Raw genomic sequence first — 23,832 nt, 5'->3', positions numbered from 1 at the left:
ATGAAACTTCTCTTCTCAGGGAGATAGAAGTTAAAATCATGAATTTCTAAATGACACTCTTTCCCACTACAAACCATTGTTTCATATTTGTAATTGTGACTGCTAAATTGTACTGTGCAAAAACTTGCTTGGTAATTCCCTCAAGCCTGGTTCCTTCCATTGAGTTTAAGCAATGAAATTCCATACTAGCAAAACTAATCCACGTCTGTCACTTGATTTATCCATCCCATTATCCTCAAAACAGATTGTTGATAAGCAAACAATCTGTTTCCACTTGTAACTCTGCCTATGCTAATTGAGGAGACCAAGTGAGCGATTAGTCTTATCTACAGTTTGTCAAGGAAATGTTTCAACAAGCATAATCACCAATATGTGCAAACATCTGTTATGCATACTTCTTATCAAATTTTTATATCCTTCTTTCCATATGCCAAATAGATCAAAATGTTAGTAGGAGATCAATCAGGAACTAGCAAATGCCCAATATTGTCATTTCTTGTTTTTCCTTTAGCGAGGAAACAGTAATAAGCTGCAAATTGAATTGTTTACCGCCAAAACAAAATTGCATACACCTACTCCTTGTAGTTCATTCACTTTCCTCATCAAAGGGCTAGGGAGATGGGGGACAAAAAAATAACTGCAACATGTACCATTATTACCTTGTACCCAGCGCGACATGCCAATTGCAAACATACAAGCAGTAGAAAATCCTTCTAATAGAGAAACAAGATAGAGTATGATTCTGGTACAGTAATGTCTAGGCACAATTGTACAACTCAAATTAAATTAGAACACAACAGGTCATTAGCACAAGCTGCACAACGGACAAAGAGAACTTTTTCCTACTGCCAAACAGTTCCATAACTTCTATCTTAGCCAAATGTTGAAATAAGGAAAATCTTGTAGATGCTCATGAATTTGGCCACAAATGCTGCAAACAAATCAAATAAGCTCGAAACACATCAAACCATAACCAGAGGTTAACAATATCACATCTTTAAATAACAGTCCTTGTACAAATATCTAGAAGAACTATTTACTTGAGCAACAAAAACTGTGATTACTGAGCAAGCTTGGTCTGTAGCTTAAATCATTATGACACCATTAAGTGTGTAACTTTACAGAGCTCACTTTCAAGCTTTTCCAACATTTCTTTTTCATAGGTTAGTTAAAGTTTCGTTCATAAAAATGGCACCAAGGTGATGTTGAGAGATTACAGCGGGGATATTACAAAAACCTCAGTTCCTCTCTACTTAAGCATGTGAGTGATTGAGGAACTCCAATAGACTATCTACATCATATACCTTCCAATATTGAGCACTGTTTAACTTGGAATTTAGTTTGATTCAAGTAAAGTTGAAAAGTAGAGAGAAATGCTTGCATAATAGGGTGTCTCATTAAAAGTAAACGAGAAAATCAAAAGTTGCTAACAATGTCCCTTTCCATTATTTGGCAAGCAAAACAGAAAGGGAAAGGAAAAAAACGAAAAACTGAAAACACATTTTCTAGAGGTGGTAAGTTTCTCTCCTAGTAGGATGAGAAAAGACATGAAATCTATTCGGTGAACTCATCATAATAAATAATACTACTTATCAATTCACCGGTATATAGATAAGAAGGGCATGCCGGTGCAAAAAACATCCCGCATTCACGCAAGGCTCCACGAAAGGGCCGGACCCTAAGGGGTGTGGGGTGTGATGTAGACAGTCTACCAAATACAAGCATTAATAGCTGCTACATCGGATCATTCATATACAGACAAATATTTGTTAGAACAGTGGAGCGGGGGCTAGCTAGCCCACACCTCAACTTGTTCCACGGGATATCTGCTACCTTCCACCAACACAGGTACCGAGTAACTCCATCCACCTAGACTTGGACAGATGGGAAGAAATCACCAAGTGTTTTTGCTTCACCGGATTTGGACCTAAGACCCTATGATTCTCAACCCACTATATTGACTATAAGAGGTCACACCATTGAGTGCTCATCCAGATAGAATTTTTGTATCATACCATATAGATACAATATCTCCACCATCACATTCCTCGACCTACAATTTTTTTCCCTATGCACTAAAATTAAATGATTTTTTTTATGACAAACTGAAAATTAAAATCTTTTTTTTTTTTGGATGACCATGGTGTTTGGGACAGCTTCCGCACACCTCAACTAATCATGTGGTAACTAATACCTCAAATTTATCATTCATACTACTAACTTTAAGCTTAAACAAGAACTAACGATATTTATGTATGGAGAGGTACGGTAGCGCATACACCGAGTTCTTATAATAACTTCTCTCCCTACCCATACACATGGCTAGTTCGGGAAATTTAATCCTCACCTTCCCCTTACAAACTCATTTGGAGGAACCACAATGATGGAATTTCACTGTTAACAGAGTATACAAAAGGGGACTAAGTGTAGCTGCAGGAAGGTCAACTGGACCTTGGAATACTATATGGAAGAGTGTGGCTCCTAATAAAGTGAAATGTTTCACTTGGCTAGTAGCTAGGAAAGCATGCTTGACAATGAGGCATTGCAAAAAAGGGGGTCCATCATAGCATCTAGATGCCTCCTCTGCAAGGAGGCACTAGAAACCAACAAACACATTTTCATGCATTGCAAAGTAACAACACAAGTTTGGGCTATGTTCACTTCCATTGCTGGAATCAACTGGATCATGCCTGAACATACTGCAGACTTGCTTAGCTGTTGGATCAAAAAAGGAGGAAGCAAAAGCCAAAAAAGATGATGGAGGACAGTCCCAGCCTGCATCTGGTGGGCCATTTGGAAGGAAAGGAACCAGAGGATCTTCGAAGGAAAAGAACCTCTATTTTGAAGATTAAGTGGAAAATTATTACTTCACTAGGTTTTTGGTGTAAAGAACCGAGTATAGAAGAGGAAATCAACTAGTGGATTTTATAGGCTCTTTGTAAGTATCACTCTTTTCTTTTTTGTTAACTTTTTGGAGGTGGCCAGCATAGCCTCAATGCTGAATGAATACAATTTACCAATTTCAAAAATAAAAATAAAAAATTAATCATGATACAAGTACAATACATGCAAATATTTACAGGTTGAATGAGAATCATCCCATCTCCAAGCAAAGATAAATATTATTTTCCTTTAATGTAATGAATATTCTAGAAGTTGCCTTGGCATCCCAAGGGGAGGTACATCAACATACCTAGTGTGATCTCACTGGGGTTTGAGAATGGTAGTGTGTACGCAGTCTTGCCCCGATTTTGTGAAGGTAAAGAGGTTGCTTTCGATAGACCCTCAGGCTTAAGTAAAGCATAATAATAAGAAGTATAGAAAGGAAACACAGTAGCAAAGAAGCCACGGTAAAAATGAAGTAGAAGAGAGCAGTAGCAACAACAAAAAATACGGTAACCGACGTAGAGGAAGCAACAGGTGGTAATAAAACAAAGAATAAGATAGCAGAAAAGTAATAATTGGAACAATACTGATAAGGAAAACTAGTCAACGTTCGACTACATATCAACCTTTTACCCTAATCCTCGACCTCCATACCCTCCTATCTAAGATCATTTATGCAGTACGTTACACGTGTGTCATATCCTATCTAATCACCTCTCCGACACTACTTCTTAGGCCTACCTCTACCTATCCTCATACCTACCATAGCCAACGTCTCACATCTCCTCACTGGGCATTTGTGCTTCTCCACTTCACATGCTCTCACAATTTCTTGGTTCCTAATCATATCTCTCTTAGTATGCCCACACATCCATCTCAACATCCTCATTTTTGCTACTTGCATCTTCTGGACGCACGAATTCTTGACAGGCCAACACTATGCCCCATACAACATAATTGGTCTGACAATCACTTTATAATTGTTACCTTTTCCCCTTGGTGGCACATTCTTATCACACAAGACATTGTATACATCGTCAGTCACCCATATTCCTTGGATTATCGACCTGAACAATAAATAATCCAACTGCTTCTTTACGCGTGATGTTCTCCCAGGCTTCTGCTCCGATATGCTCACAATCCAAATATAAATATAAAATCCCTTTGATACTAGCATCCTATTAACCCCTTCAGATTGAACTAGCCATGTGCAAATCCTATCTACAAATCAAATATGTGGCAGAAGATTTTTCAAAAGAAACATTCCAAAGCTCTTAGACGAATAGAACAACATCAATATTCAAAAATTAAGTTCACTTAAAAATTTCAAAATGCATACAAGAAATCATAGAAGCATGAAAAATAGATCCACCATTGTAGTTTATAAGTTACTTACAGAAACTTATATTTCAAACAATGTATGAGAGCATAAACAACTGAGAGATCAAATCAAGGTAACATAGAAAATCAGTATCTGAGAAGATAGAGCTCAATCACTACAAAGCAGCCAGTCAAAGCTGTCTTCTGATAATGCTCAAAGTTAATTTCCAATTAAAAGGTTATGCAATACCTTCAAGATGAAATATAGCCTTTTGTCCAAGGCGCATTCTATGCTCGTGAAAGACACACAGATTTTATTAAGGATAGTTTTAAGCTATTTCTTCATAAAACAGCAAAACATTAATCCAAGCACGAGAAAATTGCAGAAATATCAATACAGTAGAAGTGCGCATAACTTAATGACTGATTCAACAAAGAATATATAGCATCCATTTACATCATCCAACCCCCCACCCACACAAACTCCACTGGGAGACACTGTTTACACGGTAGTTATTACTCCTTTTGCCTCAATTTATCCGATAGTCTTTCCTTTTCAATGAGTACCAAAAAGAACGACATCTTTATATACGTGGTAACAATTTAATTATCTTTTTTGAGATAAAGGTAACAATTTAATTTTAGAACTTCCCATCTAACCCTTAATGAGATGATTTGTAATCACATAAATATATATGGCTTGTTTTAGACCACAAGTTTCGAAAGTCATTCTTTTTCTCTCAACTCCATGCACAATAACACCTTCACATAAATTCGGACGGATGGACTATTTTCTAAACAAACAACTATAATTCTGACCCAAGTTATAAATTGCTCATATTATTGAGCTTACCTTGATATTAAGATATTTTCTTCTACATATCATAATAGTGTTGTGGATCTTTTTCAAGTAAAATCCAACTCAAATCAAACCACAAACCCCGTTACCTATGCATGTATAACCAATATAGGGGTTCTGAGTTCATACATGGACTTGAATCCTAACATATACTTGGTTATAGTACTACTGATTGATCATTCAGCCCAAACCGTAAGGCAATGGTTGGAGTAGTCCGACCTTTAGAAATTCCTTTGATTCCTCAAGGCATAATACATAAATGTGCCCTTTAACTTGGCTTCAATTACATTTATACTCTTCAACTTTGGATATGCACAAATAGACGCTAAAACTTGTATAAAGTTGAACAAATAGACACACATGTCCCACATGTCATCGTACATGTCATTTTTTGTCCTACGTGGTGTCCTACGTGTATTGTGCCATGTAGGACTCATGTGTTTATTTATTTAAAAGTTGGATAGTTAAAGTGTTTGTTTGTGCATTATGAAAGTTGGAGGTCAAAGTTAAAATTTGAAGCCAAGTTTAGGGTCCAATGTATGTATTATGCTATTCCTTAACCCTCATCGAACTAATATGAAATATTATGTAACTCAATAACTTACATAATGAGCAGCCCAGTTGGACACCTCATGCTTCAACTCTGAATCCAATTTCTTCAATAGTTCGAAAAGTAGCCTCTGCAGTAGAAAGCAGAATCACTCAAATATAAATTTTTGTAACACCTTACAGAGTCGAAGGTGAAGCACCTGGAAAAAAGATCTTACCTTCAAAATAATTTCAGGGGGAATACAATTAGTTAGTAGCTCATATAACTTTCCTCTTACCTCAAATAACCTGTGATAAATAACATTGCAGTTCAGATAAGGAGGCTATATTGTGTAGTTGTGCTGTCATAAGCACAATTAAGACACATGTCTTGTTCAGATTGCCAATGGAAAGTTACCAGCCTCCCTCCTTCCTAACTCCGTATGAAAGATGATTATTTCTTTGCATGATTAATAGTTGAATATCTTAAATGATGTGAAAAAACAACGTAAGCTCAAAAACACATACAGTTTTCCACTATTCAACTTACAGTGAGGGTAGAATATTGTTCTTTTTTTATGAAGTAGTTGTGTTGAAAAGCATCAAGAAGATACATAAAGCTTTACAAAGAAAGGTTAAAACTCCAGACACTGCTAGTGATTATTTATTTTCCTTGATAAAGGTAGCGTTTTGTATATCAATCATCAGCTCAGAGCTGGTAACCAAAAATTTACAGCATATCCTATATCCACAGGAGTGCCTATCAAACAAAAAGATAACGAAAAAGCAAAACTATCACAAGATCCTCCATCATCTTATAAGGATCCTGGGATTTCTACAATAGCCACAGGATCATCTGTATAGTCCGAACTTCACCAATATATCGTTCTAGTGATTCTTGTGCTTGAATAATTGGATTTTGCCTTTCAACTGAACGTTTCTTCTGGCTCTGCTTGTTAAAGAGCATGCAGTTCCGTGTTTTGACATTTTATGGAAAATAGGTGAGGAAATTTGATGCAATACTATGCATTGTTGGTTGCATCGGAATGAACAAAAAAGGAAATGATTTAAGGGAGTACCAATCATTGTTCATAAAGTACAACTTTGTTTGTTTGGTGTATCCAAGGTAATGAAAAGGGCTTAAAGAATTTTAAGGATCTTTAAAGATCTTGGAGATGGAGACTTCTGTAAATCGATTGGAGCAAATATTCGTTCTTTTTGCTTCTTTTTTTTTAATCTTCTTTTGTTTCAGTGAGTTAGTTTTTTAAAAAAATCCTGGACGACTTTTTAGAAGTTTGGAGACAAATTCATTATCGATATGCGACTCGCTAGCTGAATTGTTTTTGGTTTACATTACTGATTATTAATCAAATAAGACATTCAGATCCTCAATTTGGAAACTACTTCAAAAAATGAGACAACAAATAATTACTCACTTTAACAGAAGAAAGCAATCAACAAATTCCATGACAACGATAAATTTCAATATGCCCCCTTTTGACTTCTTACAGCTTCTTTTCTACTTATACGCAAAGGAGTGTCGCCAGGGCTTAAGCCCAAAGCGCAATTACAGCATGCTGTAGTGAAGAAAGGCACAAATGTAGGAAGAAAACATAAATTAGCATGTGTAATGTAAGAAAACTAACTATAAGTATGTATGGATTATGGTAAAAGAATTACAATAAGTTAAATAAATGAAGTAAAGACCCTATCAATCAAGTTTGAAAACCTTTTTAAATTAGATGCAAATTAAGATTCTAAATCATAGAAGCAATTAGTTTTCTAAAACTAATTTCTAATTTCTTATTTCTAGTCTACTAACTACCCATTTCAAGTCATTTATTACATTACTTGAAATTTAATTTTGCTTTGCTTACTTTTTTTTATGACAAGGGAAACCCGCAGCTACCCTTTGGGTACGCACAGGATAAAACCCCACTACTATACAATAGCTCACAAACCACACAGAAGAGGTAACCCGCACTAGGCAAGCCCGGTGAGACGAGCTCAACCCAGAAGGCAAACCCCTTGCTTTCGCTGGCATGGGGTATCTAACTTGAGACCTCCAACATGGGAGTCCCAAACCCAACCCACTGGGCCACCGAAGGTTATCATGTGAAGTCTTATAGGTTTCTCTCTCAGTCTTTATAACATACTCCTCTCTCAACACTCAAAAGCCTAGTGTCCTCTAAACTTTACAGTTCCCTTCTCTCAAGGTTGAATCTCCAGTTGTCTTGAATTCCATGTCGACCTCTAGTGGCAGAACTAGACATTCAAAGAACAGTTTATAGAATCACGAGCTGAATATTAAATACCCTATTCATATTGACTATCAACAGTACCTTTTAGGGCTCTGCTCTTTCATTATGTCTGATGCAATTTCTGAAACATATTGCTCCCAGTCCATTGCAGGTGTAGTTTGGTGGTTTATAAAGGGATACCTTGCACAAATAAACAAGGGGTCAGCACCGTGCATAAGAAAACTTTGGTACCATAAACTCAGATTTAACAGCTTAAGCTAGCAAGAAAAAAAATAAATCAGTATCCAGCAGTTAAAGGGCTCAACTGTTGAACACGGCAAGACTCAAATGTCAAAATTGCCCTCCTCAGATTCCTATTTGACTTTTCCACAATGCGGGCTGCAAAACCCTGTGGAAATTGAAGTCCTTCCTTTTTGGCAATAAATTCTAAAACATTAACAATCTGTCAAACAAAGAAGATTAACAGGAAACAGTTAGGAATGAGATGAATAATCAAAGGACCACATGTCAACAATTCTTTGGTACATGACTGACTAGGCCATAATATATACTTTGATTCAGAAAAATTCTTATGGCTTACAAGAATCAAGAACTTCCTGATGGTCCCGCACCAAAGTCAATGAAACATTAGGTCAAGTAGAGTCACAGGTCCCAAAGCAACCAGGCTTTAGTCTAGTAAGAGTGCAACACGTGATGTGCAGATTAGGTGCAAGGGTTTGAACCCTGCTGCGAAAAAGTCCTTGTATTTAAGTGGAGAAGGGTAAGGTGGATCAATTATCCAATGAGCTTCGAACAAGGCCCACTGCCCTTCAGGGATTTCTCAATTATTGTGGTGGTGGTGGTGTAAAGGGAATGTGACCAAAAAAATGCTTTATGGACCTTCAGTTGACGTATTTTCTGAAGTTAAAAATTTGATCTTATAAACATTTCCTGGACAACTAGAACATGTCACTGGAATAACTCAAATTAGCATATCCATAATTAATCAAGAATAAACTAAAATAAGATCAATACATACTTAAGCAAATTTTCTTATATTTTTTTTACTTTTTTTTGAAAATTAATTAAATTTCAACAAATGTTCTTATATTTAATCCAAGTATCACCAAAAAAAATTTAATTGTAAAGAAAATTTAAACAAACTCATGTGACATTTCTACAAATAAGTACTGCTCTCGTACTGTGAAATGTGTTCAAATGTTAGCGCTGAACTGTGTGATGATCTCATCTAAAAGCTTAAACTGTTAGAGAAGTCACACTATTATATATTTAGCTGCATCTATTACACGCCCTCTCATGTGCAGACTGCAGACTTGATTCTTTTTTTTCATGAGCCAAGCACATGGATATTACTTTACATAATGGGTGGCTTAAGCAATTAAAAAGAGCACATTTTTATTATTTAAGTATATCTCCAACATTTAGTTGTTCTAGATACTCCATTCACTAGATGAGTCTCCATATAAGGCACAAATTGGTATGTAAGACGAAAGACTGCTCAAACTACATTTAAGGATGTATAGCACCCTTCCCTCAAAAAGTGCCTTTTCCTGTGGTAAGTGAATAGCCAAAGCAGTTGAAATGGCATTTCCAATCCACGGTGTCAAAGCAAGCACGACAGTTAACTTTTCTTAGCACCTACTTTGGTGAGAATGAATGTCATTACACGGAAATTACCACATAAAATAAACCCTGGAGGAAAGACCAGATAAATACACAAGTCTAATGCAAGCCTGAACCTAGAAGATGCAGGCAATTGTTAAACAGCACATACACTTCTACTCTTGATCTTGTAGTATGAACACCAGAAAAAGAAAAGGAAAGAAGAAAATGTTGTAATATTAGCAGTGGGACAAACAAAGATGGTGAAAGAAAATATATCAACAGTGGGACAACTGAATTTCACTGACCTCTTCCTCCATTGGTGCATTTATTCGCACATTAAGGCATCGTGAGCGAACTGCTTCAGTGACCTTTGAAGAACTGTTGGAGCAAAGAATCAGGCGACATGATGCACTGTACTTCTCCATTGTTCTTCGAAGAGAATGTTGTGCTTCTCTTGAGAGCTTGTCAACTTCATTTAGCACTAAAACTAATATTTACCAACATGATATCAGCTAGGTAGATTTGACAGCTACTAATGAACAAATTACAAATAATGGAAGAATTTACACAATGCTGGTGGCGAATAATTGAAATTCCAAAATAATATCTCAAAGTTGATAAGGCATTTCAATATCATTTTTAAACTACTCAGCTTAACATTGAGAAATCACTATAGAATATCAATCTTCTTGTCCTATTAGCCTTTGGCATGATATATCACATGAAATGCTTCTTTTTTATAAATGATCTATAGCAGGTCATAAGTATTTTCCTTATCAAAAGACCGATAAATGGATTTTGTTGTTTTTCATTTATTCATACAAAACATACCTAGTGAAACCCCACAAGTGGAGCTTAGGAAGGGTAGAATGTACGCAGATACCCCTACCTTGGGATGTAGAGAGGTTGTTTCCCATAGAACCTCGGCTCAAGGAAAAGAAACTCAAAGTCGTTCGAGAAACAAATGACAGAAGTGAAGAAGAAGCCATGTCCAAATACCATAGAAGTGACAAAGCAGTCTGAAAAAAAGGAGTAACTACAACAAATAGTAATATGATCAAAGTCTCTAGAGAAGAAGGAGGTTATGTCCTTCCACCAAGCTCAATGCGGGTATTGCTAGACCTGAGGGAAGATGCCAACAGAACAAATTAAAGATTGAGCCCTGTTTCTCTCTTTCTACAGAATGTCTTTAAGGTGAAAAAATTCAAGAACTTGCCTGGTTGGTTCCATTACGAAATGGGTGCACTAACGAGGCAATCAGAAATTGCATTATTTCGCTCTGCTAATGAGGAGCAAGCAGTGAAGACACTTCCAGGAGGAAGGAGATGGTTAGCTAGAAACTTCTGTTGGAAAGGTGGATAGAGCAAGATGGGTGTGTTGACACAAGATTCTTCAGCAACACTGTGATAGTAAATCTGGTGGGCCCTCCGATCCATCTTTGGAGTGTTGATCTATTCAAAAAAGGTAGGAAAGATACTTGGTGGAATGTGTATGAAGTTGTTCGGTACACCATCTTTCCGACTTGCTAGCAAGTTGAAAATGTTAAAAAGAAATATGAGGAAGTGGAGCAAGGAGATGTTTGGCATTTTGGCAGTTAAAATGAGGGAATTAGAAAATGAGGTGGACAACAAATAATGTGGAAGGGTTGAACGCATTAGAAGATAGGGAGAGAATTAGGAAGGAGATGCGAAAAGGTAGCTTGCTGCTTTAGCAGTTTCTTAAGAGACTAGTTGGAGTCAAATATCGAGGATATTGTGGCTGAAAGAGGGGAATTCTAATACAAACTTATTTCATAGGGTTGTCATAGCAAATAGGATGAGGAACTTAATTGATCTCTAGATGTGAATGGAGAGGTGTATGAGAAGGACGAAGAGGAAGTGAAGGGAGCCATTGTAGTATTTAGTCAATTAAGGAAGCAGATGAGGGAGTGGTTGGAGAGGGGTATAGATGAAGAAGAAGTGCGGGAAGCGGTGGCAAGTGATGGATTCATTCTAGCTTATTTCCAACAGTGTGGGGGTAGTTAGAAGCGAGTTGATGGAGATCATTGCAGAATTCCAAGATACTAGGAGTTGGGGAGAAGTCTTAATGCAGCTTTCATGACCACTGTGCCAAAGAAGGAAGGAGCAATGAGTAAACATATTAGTCTAATAGGAAGCATTTACAAAATTGTTTCTAAGGTGCTTTCTAATAGACTAAAAAAAAGATTTTGGATAAGACAGTGTCTACTTGTCAGAATGCTTTTGTGGAAGAAAGACAAATAAAGTGGCTAATTTAGAAAGACAGAAAGATGATTCATGTACTTGATGTAAGTTGGATCTTGAGAAAGCTTACGATCATGTGAGTTGGGATTTCTTCATAAAATAATCTTGATCATGGGTTTGGGGGGACGAGTCAAAGAGATGGATCAAGTTTTGCTAGAAAGAGTTGCTTTTTATATATTTAATCAGTCAAAGTTGTTAAGACTCTTTTTAATAAGTAGAAACTAGACTAAGTTGTTGAGTCACCTTTAAACCCCTTTTTCCCTTTTGTGTCAATTGGTCTATTCTTGGCCATTTCTTTGATTATCTCTTGAACAACGTATCTGTCCTGAAATCCGGCATCACTTGGATTTAATTCCACATGGTGAGTGCTTGACAATGTTGTGAGCTCCACATCAATTGTCCGAGTACCAGCCTGAGAAGAAAACCCATAAAAAGAGATCAATGCAAGAAAATACTCCTTACTTTTTTCCGTTAGCCAAATGTCCCATTTCCCTAAACTCTTTATATATCAAAATTCTTGCAGTTTTGACAGATAGATTAGAGGTATGCTGGTAGAAAAGCCTCTCAAATGCAAATGATAATTAGATATTGTTAATTAGTAAATAATGTTCTAAAATAGTTTTAAGAATATGTACTTTAATTACCAGCTCCAGACATCAATTGAATTAGAGTAGTGCTGAAACAATATTTCTTCTTATATATTGGAGAAAGAAAAGAAGGAATCAATTGATGATGCAAATAATAAGAATGCAAATATAAAAAAAGTTCACATGGACATATATAATTGCATTCCAAAAGAAAAGAAAAGAAAAAGAAATTCAAGGAAAAGCTTACATCAACTTTCCAAATCTTGTTCTCAACCTTCACCTGCATAAGTTATCCAAACATAAATTTCAATTTTTTAGAGAGAGAAAAAACAGTGAACTAAAGAGTTACCTTGTCAGCACTTGGACCAAAAATCTGTCTAAGAAGTGCCATAATGAGAGTTTTCTTTCCTGAACCGGAAGGGCCGTAAAAGAGGAGATGAGGACAATCTCCCTCTGAGACCTAATAATAGTAATAAGGATGATGAGTTTGAGTATGAAAGAATTGACAAAGTGTGGATGAGATATTTTACCAGTTTACGAAGATTTTGAGCAACATCCCGGTGTACAATAACTTTATCTAATGTTTTAGGGCGGTACTTGTCAACCCACAACATTTCGACTAATGGTCCTGAAAGCATACGAGTGTTTTTTGTTAACACAGACAAACACAAAAGGGAAGAAATAACTCAAACAATGCACCGTAATGACAAAGATGATTGAAGACTGAACAGTAGAGGACCCTTTTTTTGTCACCAGATTTGCTATACAATTTTATTAGGATCAGGCATCCAAACATCCCTTAAACCAATATTATTACGATCAGGCATCAAAAAGTTGAGCACTTTAGCAGGAAAGGTCAATTTGCGAGACAAGCAAACAAGATTGTATCTTTTTCTGTTACAGTGACTTACGATGCAAATTAATAGTAGCAAACAACTCATCAGAATCTACAACATGTTCATGAATGTAGCATGTAGAAAAAACCACATTATCAAACCAAACAGTCTTAACATATAGAGCTCGATGCATATTCGGAAGTAGGTGAATAATAGGAATATGAGCTAAGTTAAAACAAGATTATGGCGAGCTACAAGCATAACATCAGTAGCTGGGATACAAGAGAAACACAGCCAGCCTTCAAATCATCGAACAACATAAATAAGTCTAGCCATTGTGAGAAGCTACTGCCACACGACAAAGAAGACAACCAAAATGTACCAACAAATAGTGAAGAGACAGAATGAAATCAAAAGAAGATTCGGCTAGTTTTAGATATACAATCCAGCCAATGAACCTAACTACCAACACACAATCCCAAACGAACTGCTTTATGAGTATTTTAACAAATGCTTACTTTTCAGAAATTCACAATGCAGAGGACTAAAAAAAGAAGAAACTAACTGTTGATTACAGCAGAACCTCTACCAAATATTGAATACATAACACACTATATTCAAGTGCAAATAAGATTACCTTTCTTGAGGCAGCAAACGAGCCAAAGAGAGCAACGACCGGTTTAGACTGGAGCAACAGACAGGAAAAAAATTTGAACAACACCTTTTTCGGAATTTAGTATTAGAGAATGGGGTCGTAAGTGTAAAATGTTATTGCCAAACTCAAAACCTTCTGTAAGCTATAATTTCTGATTCTGGATTTGCTTTTTCGCCTGAAGAAGAAAAGAAGAAGAGTTATGGGGTCGTTTGGGTCGGGTAGGGTTGGTCGTTCTCTGGTATTTACGTGAGAAACTTACATAAATATATTATAAAAAAATATATTTATTATTTATAATAATAATATTTTTTTTCATTTAATGACTTTTAATTTATTTATAATACAAGTTTAATATATATTATAAAAGAATAATTATTATTTACATATAATACAAGTTTAAATAATAGATAATACATTTATCACATATTTTAATATATTTCTAATACCATGTGTCAAACTTTTACCAAACAAATATAATATATTTTTAAAAAAATTATAATCCATATATATTAGATACATAATTCACTTTTAATTTATATTGCAGTTTTAACAGAGAATTGTTATAAATGGTAATAATTAAAAAGTATTGTTAAAATCAGTAATTATTTATTAAAATGTACCAATTTATTTATTTTTCCTTTGAAAAATAATCATATATTCGACCGAGGAAAGTTAAGTACACAGCTGATTTGAATTAATTGAGAAATTCGATTGAGCTCAAAAAAGATGAATTAATTAATGAGCTTCTTAATCTTAATTAAATAAATAATTAATTTTAAAATATTAACTATTAATTAATTAAACTAATTGGCAAAATCTATATATATATATATATATATATATATAGCTGAATCTAAACAATCCTATGTGGCACCTCTCTATGGCCAGCATTTTTATTTTCTTTTATCTCTATTATTTTGAAGTTTTAAATTTATTTTCTATTTTTTATTTGTATTTAAAAAAAACTGAAAGCATTTAAATGAATTACACAATTAATTATGTTCTTTAAAAGCTTCCCTCACATTAATATATATTTAAGTAAATAGAACATGAAAAGACTAAAAACTTTTCATTATTCATAACTTCTTATTTTATTTAAACTATAAAATAAAGAAATTTGAGTATTTCTGATAAACAATAATGAACTCTTGCTCTTTTCTTCATTTGTTCTTTTCTTCTGATAATAAAGAAGAATATACAGATATCACAAATAACAATGAACTCCTCCTCTTTTATTTAACAAAAGAAAAGAAAAAAAGTATATCATGATGATTTCGAAGATATTGATAGAAGAAATATTGTATTGGCAGAAAAAAATTGATTTGATATATCAAATTTCTAGGCTTTCGAATTTCTTTAACAAAAGAGAAAAGAAGAAGTACCTAATGATCCATTCAAAGATATTGATAGGAGAAATGTTATATTAAGAAAAAAAATTGATTGAAAGAATGATTTCTTGATTTCTTCTTTGCTTACGATAATAAAGAAAAATATAGGGATATCACAAACAACAATGAACTCCTTCTCTTTTCTTTGACAAAAGAGAAGAAAAAAAGTATATCATGATGATTCCGAAGATATTGATAGGAGAAATGTTGTATTGACGAAAAAAATTGATTTGATATATCAAATTTCTAGGCTTTCGAATTTCTTCAACAAAAGAGAAAAGAAGAAACAATCATGATCCTTTCAAAGATATTGATAGGAGAAATGTTATATGGAGAGAAAAAAATTGATTGAAAGAATGATTAGTGTAACATTGGGTAAGATAATTATTTGGAGAAAGAATCCATCTATTTATGTATTTCAATATCAAATTAGGAGAAGAATAAATAGATAATATGTTTTGTGATTTGAAAGGAAAGAAAATTAATGTTGATATTATCTCTTCTTTTTTTTTTTTTGCATTTTTACATTCAAAAGAAAAGATGATCATATTTGAATCATTTCATCAATTATATTAATTTCTTCTCTTAATATCATAACTAATAATATTATTTACTATATTATTTCATTACATAACTTTTTAAATTATTTATTTATTTTAAAAAATTAGTTATTTCTATTTAATAATAATAGCTAAAATAAAAATGTAACGTTACCCTTATGAATTTAGCATTGATACCTATTATTTTTTATCAATTATTTTGATCTTTATCTTATATTTTTATTAAAATAACTATTCAAAGATGAAGGTACTTTTGCAAAAAAAAAAGTATGCCTCAATATTTATTTTATTTAACTTTAAAAGACTATAAATTTTTATTAAAAAAATGACCATATTTAAGTACTACCATATGCTATTAGTTTCTTTTACTTATTTTCCTTAATCTCCCCATTAATATTATTTATATTTCCATAAATCATGTTTTTTCCTTTTTTTTTTATTTTCTGTCAATTATTTATTCCAAGAAGTAAGTTATTATAACTAAACAAGAATAGCAAAGCAAAATTTACATAATTATTTATTTATATCAATTATTTTGAAATATATATATATATATACGACATCATTTTTAGTCTAGCATTTGATATTTATTTGTCTCAATTATTTTAACATTTTAAATACATTTTTAATTAAAATAATTGCACAAAAAAAATTCATTATTTGTTAATGACATTTTTCCTAATTTTAAAAGATTGAATAACTAAAAAAAAGAATAATTCATATATACATAGTTTGATAGTGAAACATATATATGAGTTAATTTTTGTCTTTTCATCTCCCATCTTTTAATATATTGTTACTTACTCTACATTAATAAAATTAATTAAGAATTATAAAAATTGAAGGGGGATGAATACATGCATATACATTAAAATCTATAATAAAGAAGACAATTATAATGGGAAGTTAAAAGTTGATTGAGTTGAATAAATATTTTTTTCTATTTTTTGAAAATAAAATAAGTAAATAATTTTTTCTCCCATATTTTAAGACATGCAAAATTAAATAATAATACTTATAAGTATGAAAGATAAGATAATTATGAATATTTTATTAATAGAATTAGAAGATTGTCATTTATAAATATAGAGGTGTGAGTTATAAAAATGTTTTTTTTTAAAAAAAATTAATTGTGAAAAAATCGAAAAAAAAGAGACAAAAGAGATAAATATAACTTCTTATTTTATTTATTTTGTATATATAATAACAATTACACTTCTATTAGTTTAAGAGTTTTTAAAATAATTGATTATGAAAAATTAGAAAAAAATCGAAACAAAAAATAGAGAAAAAAGAGATAAATTTAATTGGACCTGTATTCAATTTTATTTATTTACGCATATATAAATTACAATTATGTTTGTTATAGTTTAATTACAATTATATTTGTAATGTTTTTAAAATTAATAAAGAAGTTAAAAGAAATAATTTTGAAAAGATATAATTAGTATAATATAAATGAGGAAAGAGAAACTATAAGTGTATAGCTATTTTGTGAAAATTTGAATTTGATAAAAAAAAAAATCTAAAATGAGGGAATTAAAAGCACAATTATTTTGGTAAGCGAAAAAATAATGGAAAATAAAGAAGGAAAGGAAGGGATCTTAGGAAGATATAAATAGTGTAGTAATAATGAAGAAAGAGAAAATTTAAATTTGTATATCTTTTTTATTTTTTTAAATAACAAATTATGGAAAAAAGCAGATAAAATAAATAAATGATAATTCTGGCCAAAGGAAGGTGTCATGTCTGACTTTTAGTGTTATCGTCCTTTTGTTCCAATTATGACCCTTTCTTTTATATTTATTTGAAGAAATAAAAAATATTGATAAATATTATAGTGACAAAATTGTTTATTCTATGTTTTTAAATCTTTTTTCATTTTTTTTATGAATATCCAAAAAACTTATGAGATATTCGAGGTATCTTTAACAAAAACAATATTGATATTGTTAAGATTTCTCTGTGAGTATTCAAAAGTTATACGATATTTGAGATTTTAATCTTTATAAATATCTAATAATTTATGAGATATTTGAGATCATTCAAAAATAATATTTAATGTTTTTATGATCTCTTCAGAAATATCTAAAAACTTATGGAATATTCAAAATAGCAGAATTACTTCAAAAATATCTTTTTGATATCCTTTGGATAGGAAAAACACAAATATTTTATATTAAAGACAAAAAATTAATAGTTCGTAAAAAAAAGTACATTAAAAATAGAAATAATAAATATACAAGAGAGCTCAAATATTATTTTTGTATAGAAACTGAAAAAATTATGTAACTCAAACACTACATAAAGATGAAGAAGTTAAAAACGAATATAAATGATTTCATATGTCAATATATGGATGAGTTTTGATTTTCAATAAAGAATATGAAAAATTTGGATAATAAATGATAATAATTTTGGCCATTAGTGCTATTAGCTCCTTTTACTTTCTTCCCTTTATTTTATTATTAATGTCATTTATATTATTTTCTTAAATTACTTTATTTTATTTTCTATTTTTTGTTATTAATTTATACGAATTTATATATATGTGTGTGTAATAATATCTAAAATAAAAAATAAAATAACACCCTTCTTAGTCTAGCATTGATATTTTTTTTTAATTACATTTTTTCTAATTTTTAAAGATTGATAATTTTACATTAAATTTTATAAAATAACTATATATAATTCGTATAATCATTAGTGCTATTAAGTTCTTTTACTTCCTCCCCTTAATCTCATTATTAATATTATTTCTTAAATCATTTATTTTCCTTTCTTTCTTTTATTTTATTCCTTTTCCTTATGTTTTTTTTTATTCCTAGAAATATATTATTATAACTTAATAAGAATTGCAAAAAGTAATTTTACAAAATTTGTTTTTTTTTTAAGTGTTTATCAATAATATTATACACTATCGTTATTATATAATATATAGTAATAATAATAATAAAGCTAAAATAAAATTATGCATCAATATTTAATTTACTTTAATTACATTTTTCATAATTTTTAAAGTCTATAAGCTACTTAAAACAATTCAATACAAACACCCCCTTATATTTAAAAGCCCAAAACCTGTGTGGAAAAAAACATTTGAAAATATATTGAAATTCTATAATTTTTAATGGTTATTACAATTCTTTGCTAATATTTCCTTTTTCCTTGAGTTTTTCATTAGGTCATTACTCATTTTGTTTGTTTTTTAATATCGATTTTGAATAACATGTAATGGTATTTTTTTATGGGCACATAGTGTCAAAATAAGATTTAATGAAAAATTGACTTGATAGCAAAAAAGGGGAAGAAAGAACGTAATGAATAAAGTAGATTCGAAATATTAGTTTTACAATTTTTTTCATTTGAGATGTGATTTAAATATGCATAGTCCATTTAAAATTTCAACATCTTTGTATCGTTTAAGTAGGTGTTCGGACATAGATCTTAAAAAATAAATAATGTTATTTGTTTTTTTTAAGAGGGAATTCTAATTTAAAAAAATAATTATCTTTTCTTTTGATTATTTTTATAGAGTTTCACCTTATTTTAATAATTTATTTTATTTTTTGGTATCATTTGTTGATATGTAAAAGAAAAAATTGTGGGTTTAAATAAAATATTATTTATTTCAATTTAATTTTTGAAATCAGTAATACTGCGCAAAGCGCGGTTCAGTTGACTAGTTTAGAGTAAACTTGAAACGATTTTCTAATATTTATAAAATATACTAATTATACACATAATTGTAAAAACATACGTATCATTTTAAAAATTATAAAATTGACAAAACTGACATAACAATAACTCGGAAAAATATTTCGAAATTCATAAAGGCTAATTAATTCTTATAGCCATCACTTTCTTAAAAAATTATAAAATCTCTTTGAGATGATTTTCGAATACTTATAGGATATATTTATTTTATACATAATTATATAAAACATATTCATTATTTAAAATTGGGATAATGCTCAAGTACCCCCTCAACCTATGCCCGAAATCTCAGAGACACACTTATACTATACTAAGGTCCTATTACCCCCCTGAACTTATTTTATTAATAATTTTTTACCCCTTTTTAGCTTACGTGGCACTATCTTGTGGGCCCAACGATGGTTGACTTTTTTTTTCAAACTAGTGCCACGTAGGCTAAAAAGGGGTAGAAAATTACATATAAAATAAGTTCAGGGGGATAATAGGACCTTAGTATAGTATAAGTGTGTCTCTGGGATTTCGGGCATAGGTTGAGGGGGTACTTGGGTATTTTCCCTTTAAATTTATTAAAAGGTGACGAAACTTAGTAAAAATAACTTGAAAAATATATTTCTTTATTTTTCTTGAAATTTTATAAAAGTAACTATTTTAAATTGTTTGAAATTGAAGAAACCCGATGATTAATATATATTGTGAAGATCCAAAATTGAGTGCTAACATATACAACATAATTCATTCAACTACTCTTCCAACTTTAGTTAATCAGAATGAGAGATAATAAAAAAAACTAAAAAGAAAAGGTGCAACCTGATAATAGGAACTTAAAATATATAAATACTACTAGACAGTGATCAACCGTGCGCGCACGAGCTAAATATTATAAAAGTTCTAAGTAGTATTTTCAATTTAACTTTGTTTTGATGTGGAATTATAGAGGGAAAAAGAGTCTAAGAAAGTATTATGAAATAACATATGTGATAGAATATATGCCTTCACTTAACAAGTAATGGACCAGGTCCCTTACTATATTAATGAATAAAACCAGAAAGTTAAATGCAGTAAAATCAACACGATGATTTTACGTGGAAACCTCCTTGCTTAAGGGAGTAAAACCACGACCTGTCTCACAGGATTTTCAATCGTTTTCACTAATCTTCAAAAGTAAAAGTAAAACACGATTACAACAAATGTGAGAAGAAGTTTTTAATCTCACGTTTAAGCAATAGTCTCTATTGCTTAACAAGCCTAAGTAGAAAACAATCTACCCACTAAGCTATCCCACTTGGACAACCTAGACTTTTAACACTACCCACTGATTCCTTTATAAATTCAGGAATAGTTTACAGTTTAAGAACAAGAGAATGTATTCCTAAACAACTACATGAAAAGCTCCAGAGATTGCTGTTGTTCTTGGAATAATTCTGCCTTTGTTTACTAGCAGCCTTTGCAAATGTTCTTGAAGAGTTTTATCTCAAGTTGTAAAAACTGCAAAAGATGTTTAGGAAAGTGCCTTTTATATGGACAAGTCACTTTCCTTAACCTCTTTGCCATTGGTTGGAGAAGTCTCACTTTCTGACGCCATCGAGAAGTGTGCACCTACTTTCTGTACCGTCTCCAGCTGGAAGTCAACTGGCTCGTCACAATGAGAGCCTGGTACCTCTACAAGGTCCCTTGGTTTGTTTCGTCTTCAACACTCAAGTGAGAAACCTGATATCTTTACAAGGTCCCTACATTTGTCAAATCATCAAAACTACAAATAACATTTTCCCCCTTTTTGATGATGACAAACAATGATCTCAGATCTTCTCCAACTTTGTTCCCCCTTGCTGTATTCCCCCTCACTGTGTTCCCCCACATGTGTATTCCCCCTCACTGTATTCCCCCACATGAATAATCATTTAGCTACTTCCAGTTTTACTTCCCCTTTTGGCATCATAAAAAAGATATGCAGTAAACCAATGATGTCAACAGAAATACTGAGCAAGATCAAAGCTAAAGAGCAATCAGTCAGTAAGGAAAAAGCATTCACAAAAGAGGATAATCAGAACAGCAAAGGAATAAGTTAACCAGCATGCCATCATAACATTAATACATTAAAATCAAACTGAATATCCATCAACACAAGGATAAGCCACACAAAAAAGAAGACGACACAGGGGAGGATTGTTTAACAGGCTAGGAAGAGGGGGGAGGATGAGACAGGGACTGGATGACAAGAGTGAGTCGTGCATTGGCAGCATCATTATCTTTGATAGCCTTTTCCTGCAAGGCAGTTATCTTCGCCTTCAACTCAGCATTCTCTCTCTCCAGAGCTTGTACCACTGAAGAACCAGGTCCCTCACTCTGTGCAGTAAGCAGTTCTGCTTTGAGTATAGCAATCTCTGCCTCTTTACCACTCAACCGCACAGTGAGCTCCTCAACCTCGTGCTTAAGCTGATCCTGATCTTCGATAAGTTGAGCCATTTTGCTCTTTGGATAGCCTCTTCCTTCAATGCACTCGCACTCAACCAAGGTACTCTCGGAGATAGTCTGCTTAACCGTCCCAACCTTTCCAACACTGAGAGGAATTTGAAAATGCTTGAATACCTCCGTGAGAAAGTATCCGTAACCCATTCCGTGAACACCTTTCCTCTCAATGACAGTTTTGTGGATATGCTCAAGCATTAGACCAGGGAGGTTCAGGGCTTCGAAGCTACACAACATCTCCATCACAAACAAATCAGCAGCAGTTGCTACTGTCCTCTTTTCAGTGCGAGGAAGGAGAACTTTGTTGATGAACTGAAAAACCAACTGGTACTCACTCTTCATGATTTTCTTATAAATCCCAGCAACCTTGGTTGTGGGTGTCTTAGAAATCACAGAAGCAAACTCAGAAGAGCAAGTTCTGCCCAGTACAGACCGGGTCCCCTCTCTAGGCACCCTGAGAATTTTGCTCAACACACCCTCATCTAAATATACAGCAATGTCATTTACCCGTGTGAGGATGCTCCCATCATCCTTGAATTGAACATTATAGTAAAATTCGCGCACTTCTTCTTCATGGAGGATGGGGGATTTCCTGTCGAACAAGTGTAACCAAGATTGGATCTCTACCATATCGTGAAGAGAATCCATGCCAGGAAGAGTTATGATTCCCATATCAAAAACTCTCCCTGCCAAGACGGCTTGGTTTCTCAGGCTGTCAACAACTTCCTGCATGTTGACACTTTCATCTCTCCTGGCTTGGGAACCAGGTCCCTGTGACCTCTTCCTTTTTCCCTCAGAACTCTTCTTTTTCGACTTAGTGTTTTCAACCTTCTTTGTGACCTTTCCCTTTTTCTTCTCTGACCTCTTCTTCTTAGTTTTCTTTTCCATCTCCTCGCCAGACAACTCAACAACATTAGTCTCAGGCATTTTGAAATTTGATACCTTGAAGGTTCTGGCACTTCTAACTGCAGCAGTAGAACGTGCACTGGCCTTCAAGGCGTCAGCCATCAACTTTTGAGCAGCAGACCTAGTGGTAGGTCTTCTCCTAGGGGCCTCCTCTACAACCTTTTCCTTTCCTTTTCTAGATATATCACCTTCTCTTCGCTCAACCTTCCATTTTAAAGGTTCCTCCTCACTTTCAGAGTCAGAGGAGGAGGAAGAAGGGTACCTTTCTATATCAGACGTTTTATCAAAAATGGGTTGAGTAGTTCTTACCTCTTCTCTCTGCAAAACTTCAGTTTGCTCCGCCATTGCTTCTTCCCTCATCATAGCCAAGCTTTCAATCACCAACTCTTCACTTGCTGCCAATATATTGGACTCAGATGCCTTATGCTTAGGCAAATCCCCTTCAAAGAGATTGTCAGGCAACATATCTTGAAATGGACCAGGTCCGGTAGGCACACAAGAACTGTTTAGATCTATGGCATAGAAAGGGTTATCGGGTGTGTCTTGTTGAGAACTGGAAGGGGGATTGGGTCTTGCCTGTACAGTTGCCGGAGAATAGAAAGAAAGAGGCTCGATTTCGCTAAGAGCATCTAGCATCTGTTTAGAGGAAGATGAAGGAGAAGACATGTTTGACACACAAGAAAAAGGCTTTTCGAAACAGAGAGAGGAAGAAGAAGAAACAAAGTTTGCCTTTTTAACTTTTGCTTAAACCCTTCGTGAAATAAGAAGAATGTTAAAGGACAATGTGGATTTCAAAAGAAGTAAATGGGGTTTTTAAAAGGCGTGAAAAGGTGCCAGGTCCGTGATTGGATGTGTCGTTTGAGAGAGAAACGATGGGACTAACGGTCAGAGTGACCGATGACTGACACGTGGCATTATCAACGGTCATATTTTTCAGTTTCAATTTAATGTATAAATGCTAACCTGGACAGGCACCAGGTACCATAACACAGTTAAA

At 33.1% G+C, this 23,832-nt stretch overlaps 1 protein-coding gene across 4 annotated transcripts; it reads right to left on the bottom strand.

Moving 5' to 3' along the window:
* Positions 1 to 627: 627 nt before the first annotated feature.
* On the bottom strand, positions 628 to 14,029 carry LOC107008213 (replication factor C subunit 3-like). Of its 4 annotated transcripts, XM_015207148.2 has the most exons (12): positions 13,781 to 14,029; positions 12,838 to 12,935; positions 12,657 to 12,767; positions 12,555 to 12,587; positions 11,964 to 12,132; positions 9,765 to 9,946; positions 8,160 to 8,296; positions 7,936 to 8,034; positions 5,833 to 5,902; positions 5,671 to 5,745; positions 4,457 to 4,499; positions 628 to 931 (listed from the first exon to the last, which is right to left on the bottom strand). In XM_015207148.2, the coding sequence occupies exons 2-12, from the start codon at positions 12,919 to 12,921 to the stop codon at positions 873 to 875; spliced, it is 1,062 nt and encodes a 353-aa protein (XP_015062634.1). In that variant the 5' UTR covers positions 12,922 to 12,935; positions 13,781 to 14,029; the 3' UTR covers positions 628 to 872. The 4 variants fall into 4 exon arrangements, 3 of the variants coding, with proteins under 3 accessions (XP_015062634.1, XP_015062632.1, XP_015062633.1); XM_015207146.2 differs by lacking the exon at positions 4,457 to 4,499 and having other exon boundaries at positions 13,781 to 14,028; XR_003575949.1 differs by lacking the exons at positions 628 to 931; positions 4,457 to 4,499; positions 5,671 to 5,745 and adding an exon at positions 7,030 to 7,170 and having other exon boundaries at positions 13,781 to 14,028.
* Between the last annotated feature and the right edge of the window lie 9,803 nt (positions 14,030 to 23,832).

Source organism: Solanum pennellii, chromosome 1 (genome assembly GCF_001406875.1).
Source record: "Solanum pennellii chromosome 1, SPENNV200".
Lineage (NCBI taxonomy): Eukaryota > Viridiplantae > Streptophyta > Magnoliopsida > Solanales > Solanaceae > Solanum > Solanum pennellii.
Note: the sequence above shows the minus strand (reverse complement) of the source record. Positions and strands in the feature narration are given on the sequence as shown.

Coding starts and splice junctions, on each gene's coding strand:
- LOC107008213 (XM_015207148.2), bottom strand. CDS start 12,921: ATGTTGTGGGTTGACAAGTACCGCCCTAAAACATTAGATAAAGTTATT. Junction 12,768..12,837: donor CTCAAAATCTTCGTAAACTG/GTAAAATATCTC, acceptor TACTATTATTAG/GTCTCAGAGGGAGATTGTCC. Junction 8,035..8,159: donor GAGTCTTGCCGTGTTCAACA/GTTGAGCCCTTT, acceptor TATTTGTGCAAG/GTATCCCTTTATAAACCACC.